The sequence below is a fragment of the Rhinopithecus bieti genome, unplaced genomic scaffold (assembly GCF_001698545.2).
Source record: "Rhinopithecus bieti isolate Rb0 unplaced genomic scaffold, ASM169854v2 scaffold_24263, whole genome shotgun sequence".
Classification (NCBI taxonomy): domain Eukaryota; kingdom Metazoa; phylum Chordata; class Mammalia; order Primates; family Cercopithecidae; genus Rhinopithecus; species Rhinopithecus bieti.
Window position 1 is genome coordinate 506047 of NW_016811410.1, and position 12226 is coordinate 518272.

At 57.9% G+C, this 12226-nt stretch overlaps 1 protein-coding gene across 1 annotated transcript in view; it reads right to left on the bottom strand.

The window, feature by feature from the left end:
* KNDC1 (kinase non-catalytic C-lobe domain containing 1) overlaps window positions 1-12226 on the bottom strand; it is a 67168-nt gene that overhangs the window by 35207 nt on the left and 19735 nt on the right. The window contains 3 exon segments of the mRNA XM_017893863.1: window positions 943-1658; window positions 3102-3219; window positions 3590-3736. Of these exon segments, the coding sequence (XP_017749352.1) occupies window positions 943-1658; window positions 3102-3219; window positions 3590-3736 (981 nt within the window).

Below are 12226 nucleotides of genomic sequence, written 5' to 3' on the forward strand. Positions count from 1 at the left end.
GACGGGCACACGTGCTCAGGACATGCAGAAAAGCCCGAGCCACAGAATGGTCTGCTCTTGTCCTTCAGGTCAACAAGGCCCAGTGGGACAGGTGGCTTGAGGGCAGCCCTGTTCCCGGGCCAGGTGCCGCCTGGCAGATGGACTTGCATGCGGGCCGCTGGCTTCAGGTGTCCTTGCCCTGAGTTGCTCACGGGACACAGCTGGGGGTGGCTCACCGAGGAGCCAAGGAGGGCAGTGCCCTTGGCCAGGCCTTGGCCCAAGCGTCTTCAGCTGGAGAGAGGGGCCGGCAGGCCAGGCCCCCCAGAACACTGGCTCCAGTAGCATCCTCCATCCCTCACGAGGAGGAGCTGACCAGGGGCAGCACTGGGCTGGGGAGGCCCCATCCTGCGCGGATGCCACGTCCGGGCAGCTGCTCCAGATCCCACTGTCCCCGTGGAGGCCGCGGAGGTGGCCCAGCACCGACACCACCAAGCCCCACAGATGAGCAAGCTCAGCCCACAGCTTTGGTTTCTAACTTTTAAAACCATCAGGAAAGGAAGATGAGGAAGGCTGTGAGCGTCAGGACTGGGGAGACACAGCCCCTGACATGATGTCATGGAGCCGGGGCTGCTGGCCTTGCTTCCCAGAAGAAAATTAACCCTCGGGACGGCTGTGCAGGGCTGCGCGAGGAGCCTGGGCCAGGCTGAGGAGGCGGCTGCCTTCTGGGTCATCCAGAGGCAAATGTCCACCCGAGAGGCCGTGCCTGGGTGGCGGCATCCCCAGCCGCAGCCACAGCTTCCTTCAGAAATGGGGCAGCTCAACGAAAATGTCTTAATTATGGAGCGAGGGTGAAGGTTAATTCCCTGCGTTAAAGCGTTTGCGGCTGTGGAGAGGCCCCGCCCGGACTCACTGACCACCGACCCTCCGCCCACACACAAGAACCGGCAAGACCCAGCCACCCACCTGCTCTGCGGCTGCACTTTCCAGCTGCCTGGCTCCTTCCGGAATTCTCTCATTGTCCCCGGGAGTCTGGGCTTCACCGTCAGCATCTCGAGGGTTTGCAGGGCAGTCTGAGGGTCTGGCCTCTGCTGGCCCCGGACTCAGGTGTGAAGTCTCGGGCTGTCCTGGACTGCCGGGCACCCCAGGGCCCCTGTCCGCGCCGCGGCCTGCACAGGGAACCCCTCCCAGCTCGTGTTCCAGCTCCTGCTCCGGCCACAGCCTGCATTTGGGCTGAGCCTGGAAGCTAGAAAGGCCATTTTTCCTGTCCAGAAAGGCCTTCCTGGGGTCCGGAGGGAATAATTCCGACACGGGCAGCTGGCTTTTCCCGTGGGTCAGCGGCAGGCAGGGGGTGGCCTCTGGGCTGTCGGACAGCAGCCTGGGGAACGTCTGCACTTTCCGCAGGCGGCTTCTCCTGAGGGCGTCTCTGTCCAAGTCCCCGAGGGTGCGCTCGGCATCCAGGACCAGGCTGGCCAGCTCCTCCCGGCTGTGGCTCTCGCCATTTCTCACCGGGGTGGACAGCAGAGCCTTGGTGGGGGAGGCTCTGGGGCCCCGGCTGGCCTCAGACTCTGGGCCTTTGGGGGCCGGCAGAACCTCTGGGTCAGCGCTGGGGTCCCCAGGTGGCCTCCTCGGCCCAGCGTTTCCTGGGACAGGCCTCTCCCGCCAGCTGCTCTCGCTGACATCTGGGCACAAGCAAGACGTGGTCACAGCTGGGCGCCCTCCTGCCCCTCTCCTCCCACCTCTCCCCTCCCCTCCCCTCTGCTCCCCCAATCACAGACCCCAGCGCAGGCTCTCACCGCCACTGGATACCCCTCCCCTCCCTCCCCCATCACAGACCCCAGCGCAGGTTCTCACCGCTGCTGGGCGCCCCTCCCCTCCCCTGACCACAGACCCCAGTGCAGGCTCTCACAGGAGGAGGCTCCCGCCTTCCTCACCTGCCCCACTCATCACATCATCCTGGCTAACTAGAGGCTGGGGCTGCCTCTCCCCAGGCCAGGTGGGGCTTCCTGCTGGGGCTTCCTATGGGAGCCGGGGACTGTCTAATTATCTCACCCAAAGGCACGTCGTTTTCCACGAGGATTACACACGTGAGGCCCCACAGGAAGAACCTGATGTGGCTACAGCCGTCAGTGGCCGCCTCCCACACACAGCATTGCTCTCTCTCTGCTGTGCGTGTCTCTGTTCTGCCTACTCCGCACTGCACAAACTGCCTGCTCCACACTGCGCCCCTCCCGCAGCAGCACAAACCCTGAGCTGCAAACGTGCTCACTCAGCAGGGAGGGCCCTGCCGGCCACCATGAGGCTCCTCAGGACGGTGCCCCCGGCCACCCTCCTGAGGCCCCACAGACACGGCCTCTGTTCAAAGGCGGCCTGAGAGATGCCAGAATCCGCGTGAGCCACGAACACCCCAAATGCTGCGGCCGCAGCTCTGTAACGCACCCGCCTGGCACCCGTGGTGGGGGCAGGTGAAAATCAGCTGTGAAACATCAACGCATCCGTTTATGTAAATGCCCGTGAGACTAACACCCATGTGCCCGGCACCAATGCCACAGACATGAAGCTGACCCAGAGTCACCTCTGCCCGCATGGGTGCCTGCAAGGCTGGCACAATCAACACAATACACATGAGAGTGTGGAAATGGGTGTGTGCACAGGACCAGCATGTTCACGTGTTTGACCACGTATGAGACAGTGGACGTGGTAGGCATGACAGCGGGCATGTAATGCGTGCATTCTGGTGTGGGTGTGTGCAATGTGAACAGGCATGTCTGAATTTGCATGTGTGTGACTGTGAGCAAGTGTGAATATGTGTGTACGGGGCATATGTGATCTATTTGAACACTCGTGTGTGGCTGTGTGAGTACACGAGTGCATGTGATGTGTATGAATGTGTGAGTGGGTGTGTGCGTGTGTGCATGGGTGTGTGCAGTGTGTGTGTGCATGGGTGTGTATAACGTGTGCGTGCATGGGTGTGTGCAGTATGTGTGCAGGGGTGTGTGCAGCATGTGTGCAGGGGTGTGCATGTGTCTGTGTGCATGGGTGTACAGCATGTGTACGTGTGTATACATGGTACACAGGTATATGTGCACGCACAAGGATGCATGTGTGTGGGTTCAAGAGCTCACCCTGCAGTGCTCCGAAGGACTCGATGGAGAGGACCCTCCTCCCCACGGCAGACAGGCTCCGGCACACGCGGCAGGAGGACGTGAGCTGCAGCTTCTCTTCACACAGCGCGATGATGCTCTGGGGACGTGAGTGCCTCAGACAGGAAGGCTCGGAGGAGGGGCCATCTCCCGTGGCCGCCCACCCGACAGGGCCAGATCCTTGGAAGGTGACCTGGGGGCAGTCCCCACAGCCTGCCTGCGCCTGTCTTGCCCATTTTCCAGTATGAAAAGGCAGCACCTCCGGCAGAGAACCAGGAGGCTTGTCACAAGCAAGACTTTTCACACCAAAATGGACAATAAAAACCAAGTCCTCCTTTAAGCAAAAAGCCATTGGACCGTGGTCACGGAACCCAGGGGAGGCTGCGGGGCGCATGTGGGGTGAGCACATGGTGTCCGGGCCTGTGAGGTCAGGGTCACAACCTGGGGCGGCCCAGGGCAGCCTCGCTTACCTCGAGGTCCGGCCGGTCCCCGGGGTCCTCCGCCTGCATCCGGCTCAGCAACGCCTCGAGGTCTGGGCTCAGCCTGAGTTCCAGCGTGGGCTCTGCCACGTACTCGAGGGCGGCCTTCAGTGTGGCCCCCAGGGAGTAGATGTGCGCCTGTGGGCACGACGGGCCATCAGCTCTGGGGTCTGTGCCACCCCGACCGCGGCCACCGCTTTTCCGGGCCAGGAGCTTGAGTTTCAGGGATCGTGGAGATTCCCCTGAGGGGAAGCAGGACCCGCACCCATGCTGCCCACGCCCGTGCTGCTCGCCCCGCCACCCACGCTCTTGCCGTTGGCACCCACGCCACCCATGTCCACGCCACCCACGCCCTTGCCACCTGTGCCCACACTGCCCACACCACTTGCACTCATGCCACCCATGCCCTTGCCACCTGTGCCCACACTGCCCACGCCCACGCTGTCCGAGCCCACACTGCTCGCACCCATGCCACCCATGCCCATGTCACCCATACCCACGTCACCCACACCCACACCACCTGCACCCACGCCGCTCGCACCCATGCCACCCATACATTTGGGCTTGATCTGTGCTGGCTCATGACCCCACCCCTCTGGGCTTCCTGCCCACAGTAGCCTTGAGGGGCACAGACTCCTCTGGCTGCCGCATCTCTCAAGAGTGGAGCCTTTCAGTGTTTAGGTCAAAAACTTCAAAACTTCAAAAACTGGATTTCAGTAGAAGGAAAGATGGGTTTTTCTTTTTGTTTGAAAGTCTGGGTTTTCCTCCCTTGCCTGAGGACGTGGGCTCTGCACAAGGTCTGCTCTGGACACAGCCGCACCGCAGGACTAGATGCTTCTTCCCAGGACGGCTGCGTGTGGGGCTTCACCTTCCCCACAAGAAGCAGCAGAACCCAGAGCGGCTCAGGAACCTGCCCAGGGCCACATCGCAGGTCACACAGCTCACGTGTGGAGCTGGGACCTGACCCAGGGCCTGCTCTACCCCCGCACCTGTGCTCCGCTCCCGAGGGGAGTCTGGGGTCCCCAAGTGTCCCTCAGTGTCCACTCTAGTCCTGGCTGGCTGAGTGGACACGCACCCGCGTCCTGGGCTGGCTGAGTAGACATGCACCTGTGTCCTGGGCTGCCCTGGCCCCAGGCATCTCCCTGGGTGGTCTCGAGATGTTGTCACAGAACCCTGAGACCTGCCTCTCCATTCCATCATGAGGTCCAGGGTGACCAGGGAGCGTCCAGTCTTCACAGAAAGCCCTGCATCCCGGGGCCCCAGGCCAGCTGGTCATCCTGGCCGACTCCCCGTCTCTGTCAGGGTCTGTCTCAGGGTCAGGCTGCAGGGACCCAGCCAGATCCCAGGGCCCCTGACTCCACCTGAGCCCGGCCCCAACCACCATCACCAAGCTCATCCAATTCTGCCTCAAACTCCTTTTTCTCCTGAGATGTCTTATTTGAGCAAGACAGAAAGTATCACAAAGAAACCAGGAGCACGCAGCACCCCACACTTTCTTCTCTGGGGCATGAATGGCACCTCGCAGATGGCTCCACTTCCACAGTCTTGTGTGTGTGTGTGTGTGTTTGTGGACAGTCCTGGGGCTTTCCAGTCTAGACGTGGGCACACATGCAGACACATACGTGCACACCCAGCACACACAGGCAGCCGGACACGCATCTCTTCTCTCTCCTGAGCTGCACTCTGCCCTGCATCCTGGCTTTTTCACAGCGTGAATCTCCTTCCAGGTCAGGAACCCAGACTGACCTTCTCTGTCCCATGCCTGGCCCTGCCTCCCCGCAGGCCGATTTCTGCTTCTTCTCTACTCTCTCCCTCCTGCGCCCTGCCTGGTGCCCTGGGGCAGCCCACCTGGCACACCAGCCCCTGGCCACTGGCCATCCCCACAGACTCCCTGCTGTGCACGTGCCTCTGGTAGGGGACCTGGCACCTCCCTGTCCCCTCACAGCTCGCCTGGCACTGGCCACAACCACCGCCTCTGCCTTTGCACCTTGGGCCAAGAGCCCCGATGGCTGCTCTGCTGCCAACTCCTGGGGTCTCCTGTGCCATCCTGGGGGGACCTGCCACACTCTTGTGTCCGGGCCGGGATCCGTCTCCCTGGGGGACCTGTGACATGCGTGTTTGGGCACACAGGGTCCATCACCTCTGCTCTGATGCCACTGTGGGTGCTTCTCATGTTCTGTTGTCATGACCGACGCTTCAGTGGGGGCTGTGTGTGACGTCAGTGGAGGCCCTGTGTGGCGTCAGTGGAGGCCCCGTGTGGCGTTGGTGGGGGCCCCGTGTGGCGTCAGTGGGGGCCCCGTGTGGCATCGGTGGAGGCCCTGTGTGATGTCGGTGCAGCCACGTCAGGTGTGCGAACCCTCAATTCCAGGAAGGGGGATGCTGGGTCCCAGGTCACATCTACTTACAATTCTGACAGCTGTGACAAACCCTCCTGATAAATGACCGACCGGTTTACTCACCAGCCGCAGCCCAGGCACCAGTCTCTGCAGCTTTGCCAATCTGTTAGGGGAAACTCACTTGTCGAGTTAATTTGCATTTTTGTAATTATGAATGAGACCAAGCATCTGTTCGTATCGACTCGTAGTTTTAATTTTTTCCTCTAAATCCCTATGCAAGGACTGTGCTTTCTCCGCTGAGGTGGGGCTGCCGGGTGCCTGTGCACATCAGGGCTCGCCTCAGCCTGGTCGCCACACATGCTTGCTGCGTCTGTTGCCGGCTTCTGACGTTGTTTATGCATCTTCTCACATCCCAGAGCTCTACGCTCTAACATGTGGAATCCGACCTGTTTGTGTTCAGCAGCTTTGTAGGAGGATGTTCTCTACCCCAATGTGACAGGGACAGCTTTCCTTTGTTTCTGCTAATATTTTTATAATTTTAAAATATCCAGACCTAATCCGTTTGCAGCCTCACTCTCTGGGGTGTGAACTTGGAGAGCACCCTCCGGCTGGCACCATGAGGAAGGACTCCTCCTGCCCCGACGCTGTCCTTGTAGCCTCAGATCTCCGGGTCTCTGCATGGCTGCGGGAGAGTGGCCCCTCGGAGCCCAGAGGACGCAGTCGGCCCTCAAGGTGCAGAGCCATACGGGGCCCGCCTTGCATCGCTGCAGGGAGCTCAGCATTTCTGCCTTCTGGAAGCTTCTGGCCTGAAGGACGGTGCGCCCTGAAGGAGGGAAACACACCTGTGTGCAACCTGCAGGGTCAGGAGATGGCGACACACGGAGAAACAGATTCCTGTGGGAAACTGTGCTGCAATCAGAAACTGCCGTATTTGACTAAGCCGCCAGGTTTCCGTGGGAAGACTGTGCTGGAATCAGAGAAACCGCGGTATTGGAGCTGCCGGCTAAGAGCAGCTGTTTGAGTCAGTTCCCTGGGGGTCATGTTGTCAGGGAAGGCCCCTTTCAGGAAACAAGGACATCAGAGGCCCCAGGGCAGCAGGATAAGGCTGGGCCTCGGGCAGGTGTCTGGCAGAGGAAGGGAGGGTGGGGCCTGCTCTCCAGGCCTGTGGGCCAGAGAACCTGGAGGCTGTCCTGGGAGCACCAAGTGGCCCTGCCTGGCTGGGCTTGGCTGTCAGTGGAGGGGAACAGGCCAGAGGGAGGCTGATCAGGCATGAAATGATCACACCTTGGGCCACAGGGCGACGGGGAGCCGGGTCGAGGAGGTGGACGTTGCAGCTTCCTGCTCCAGGCCTCAGTGTGGTCTGAGCCTGTAGCTCCCACGGCGCCTGCACTCACGTTGGGCATCCCGGTGGCTCTCGCCTCATGTGGGGACAGGGCCTGGCCACCCGCGGGAAGTAGACGCAAAAACCCCCTGGAGATGCGACTCCTGAGCAAACCCCCCTGGAGATGCGACTCCTGAGCAAATGCACTCAAGCCAAATGGGTTTCAGTTCGGCACTGGTTAACGTTTTTCTCAAAATTGAAAAGGCCCCTCTCTAGCGGGTAGGAAGTGGGTTCCACTCTCCTGAGTCTCACTTCAGGAAGCCCCTCCTCCGCTCTGCCGGAGATCCTTGGATCAGGGTCTGGGTCAGCCTGGGAGGCTCTTCGTGGCCCTGGGAAGCATTTCTGGTGGACTTGAGGTGACCGGTTCAAAGAACTGCTGGCTGCAGCACTCAGCACGGTGGGTCCGTCGCAGCCCGGGTCTCAGGAGGGCACGATGAACACGCACCTGGGGGCTCCCAGGGCTGCCTGGGCCCAGACAGGGCCTCGCTGGCAGGGCTCTGCAGACAAAGGGCTGCGCAGATTTGGGACAGGAACCCACAGAAGGGGCTGGAGCATCCTGCCACACCAGGAAGTGGCTCAGAGCCCAGCAGAGCTGGGTGCCAAGGACCGGGCGCCTTCTGAGCTTCAGTTAGCATCAGCAGAATGGACCAAATCCCATCAGAGACGTGTGAATCTTAAATTCATAAAACCATGAAACCAAGCTCACTGGTTAGCGCTAGAGGATGCTGGATGCACTCGCTGCTTTGAAAACGGGTGGATGAAGAAAAGGAGTCGAGCCTCCCACCTCCCTGTCCGCAGGGACTGTCTGCTGCGGCTGCCTGGTGTCAATGAGGGTGAATCTCCTGACACTGGGAGCCCTGCTCACAAACTGAGGCAAGGATTACCGTGGCGGCTCCAAGGATTCGTGGCGGCCACTTACGGCTGTCGGGGAGCAGAGGCCACACGCCCCCGATGGGCCCTGGTAGGAACCTGAGTCCAACAGCACCCCTGACTATCCTAGACTTGGCCTCAGAGACAAACCACCAAGTTTTCTTCAACAAAAACCATAAGGAAGAGAGCCGGGGGTGTGGGATCATAAGAAACTCAGGAGGCATGGAGGCAGCCAGGTGTGTGGATCTCACTCAGATCCCGCAGGGAAATGGCTGGAAGAGCAAGATTCGGGCAGCAGAGGGGGGACCCGAACCCTCAGTCCACACCCACCCAGGCTGGGAGTGGCTGTGAACGTTTCCAAATGTGGCCGAGGCTTTGTGGTTACATGTTAAGAGGGGCCTGATCTTTTAGAGGTAAATCTGAATCCAGTCAGTTGTGGGTCATTTCTGAGGCGGGGTGGAAAGTCTATTCCTTGAAACTTGCTGTAGTTTCGCTAATGTAGCTTTGCATGTGCTGTTCTTATTCTCTCTTTTCTGTATGTTTAAATGTTTCATCGCGAACATTAAAAAATAAAAAGTACCACCCACCGAAAGCCTTGTTCTCACCCAAAGACTGAGAATCAATCCAGTGCTGCAGACACGCACCATGCTACACACGTGTGCCCGTGACATGTAACACACTACACGCATGCATGCACACACCACATACATGCACACACCACACTGCACACACAGGCATGCTACACACACACACCATGATACACTCTTGTGCCCATGACACATAACAGACTACATGCATGCACACACACACCACATACATGCACACACCACACTGCACACACATGCTACACACACTGTACACACATGCACACACACCACACTGCATACACATGCATGCTACCCACATACACTGTGATGCACACCTGTGCATGTGCCATGTAACACACTACATGCATGCACACACACCACATTGCACACACATGCACACTACACATACACCATGCTACACGTGTGCCTGTGACACATACCACATGCATGCACACACACCACATACATGCACACACATTGCACACACATGCATGCTACACACACACCATGCTACATGGGTACATGTGACATGTAACACACTGCATGCATGCACACACATCACACTGCACACACATGCAGGCTATATACACTCCATACTACACACGTGCCCGTGACACATAACACACTACATGCATGCATGCATACACTACACCACAAATACGCACACACTGTAGTTCACACACAGGCATGCTATGCACACCATACAACACACATGTATGTGCACCATGCAACACTCATGGCCACAACACACAACATACTACATGCACGGACACACAATATTACACACATGTGCCCATGATACACACCATACCACATGCATGTACACATCATGCACCACACATGCTCATGACACACACCACACTATGTGCATGCCCACACGTTACACACATGTGCCCATGATACATACCATACTACATGCATGCACACACAGCATACATGTACAAGATGCATACCACAGTACATACATGCACACCATCATACACACATGCGAATGAAACCACACAGCATACTGCATACATGTGTGCACAACCCACTCACAGACATAGCATGCCATACATGTGCACATGAGCACGACATACCACACTACATGCATGCACACACTATACTACATAGATGCACACAGACATATACCACACCACATACATGTGCAAACACACTATATCATATTGCATGCATATGCACACACCTTGCACACACACACTGTACTACATACACATGCACATGACACACACTATACTGTATACATGTGCACAGAGACACAGACACACAATTGGACATGGACGTGGATACATTCTCTGCCAGGCAGCAGCTGCATGGGTCCCCAGCAGAAGAGGGTGAGCAGAGGTTGGCACACAGCTGGGTGATCTACTGTGGGCTGGGTCTGCTGCCACGCAGGGCAGCAGGGAATGTAGACTCAGATGGGAGAGGCTGCATCTGAATTCTGGCCCTGCCATGGCCTGGCCAGGCCAGCTAAGGCACGTCTGCACATTTCTGAGCTGTGCTCAGCTTGATTGTGGACAGTGTTCCTTCAGAGTGGGCAGCAGCATTCTTGGCTGTGGCCAATGGCTTGAGCAGAATAATCCCAGACGGTATCTCCCTCAGCCTGGACACAGGGGTGCTGAGCAGCACCAAGCACAGCCCAGATCTCCAGGGGATCTAATACCTGAAGACCCAGAGAACATTTAGCAACACTACATCAAGTTTCAAGGAACAGGAGCAGGGCCAGCCTCTGTGGGCTACGGGTCAGGGAGGATTCCATGAAGGAGATGTGAGTGAAGCTATGAGAAGACAAGAGAGGACACTCCAGGACAAAGGAGCAAGCTGGGCAAAGCTGTGGAGGCAAAAGTGTGGACCAGAGGTTTGCAAACCTGGCTGAGCATCCAGAGAGCCAGGGCCCACTGCACGTATGCCTACCAGGCACTGCACACACAGAGGGCAGGAGACCAGCAATAACCACTCCTGAGATCATGCTCTCAACAGTGATTCTCTCAGCCTTGAGAATACAACTTAGCTCCGTAGCTCATGGAAAGCCAGGGTATTCATTCCTTCCCTCCATTCCCCTTTGTTTCCATCCAGGCACCTGGAATCCATCCGTCCACCCATCTATCCACTTATCCATTCATATGTGCGCCCATTCCCCATCCCCATCCATCCATCTGCTTATCTATCCAGCCACCCATCTAACTACATCTCCACCCATCTGACAACCTATCCTCCACACATCCACCTACCCATCCATCCTCCATCAATCCACCCACCCATCATCNCTTCAGTGGGGGCTGTGTGTGACGTCAGTGGAGGCCCTGTGTGGCGTCAGTGGAGGCCCCGTGTGGCGTTGGTGGGGCCCCGTGTGGCGTCAGTGGGGCCCCGTGTGGCATCGGTGGAGGCCCTGTGTGATGTCGGTGCAGCCACGTCAGGTGTGCGAACCCTCAATTCCAGGAAGGGGATGCTGGGTCCCAGGTCACATCTACTTACAATTCTGACAGCTGTGACAAACCCTCCTGATAAATGACCGACCGGTTTACTCACCAGCCGCAGCCCAGGCACCAGTCTCTGCAGCTTTGCCAATCTGTTAGGGGAAACTCACTTGTCGAGTTAATTTGCATTTTGTAATTATGAATGAGACCAAGCATCTGTTCGTATCGACTCGTAGTTTTAATTTTTTCCTCTAAATCCCTATGCAAGGACTGTGCTTTCTCCGCTGAGGTGGGGCTGCCGGGTGCCTGTGCACATCAGGGCTCGCCTCAGCCTGGTCGCCACACATGCTTGCTGCGTCTGTTGCCGGCTTCTGACGTTGTTTATGCATCTTCTCACATCCCAGAGCTCTACGCTCTAACATGTGGAATCCGACCTGTTTGTGTTCAGCAGCTTTGTAGGAGGATGTTCTCTACCCCAATGTGACAGGGACAGCTTTCCTTTGTTTCTGCTAATATTTTATAATTTTAAAATATCCAGACCTAATCCGTTTGCAGCCTCACTCTCTGGGGTGTGAACTTGGAGAGCACCCTCCGGCTGGCACCATGAGGAAGGACTCCTCCTGCCCCGACGCTGTCCTTGTAGCCTCAGATCTCCGGGTCTCTGCATGGCTGCGGGAGAGTGGCCCCTCGGAGCCCAGAGGACGCAGTCGGCCCTCAAGGTGCAGAGCCATACGGGGCCCGCCTTGCATCGCTGCAGGGAGCTCAGCATTTCTGCCTTCTGGAAGCTTCTGGCCTGAAGGACGGTGCGCCCTGAAGGAGGGAAACACACCTGTGTGCAACCTGCAGGGTCAGGAGATGGCGACACACGGAGAAACAGATTCCTGTGGGAAACTGTGCTGCAATCAGAAACTGCCGTATTTGACTAAGCCGCCAGGTTTCCGTGGGAAGACTGTGCTGGAATCAGAGAAACCGCGGTATTGGAGCTGCCGGCTAAGAGCAGCTGTTTGAGTCAGTTCCCTGGGGTCATGTTGTCAGGG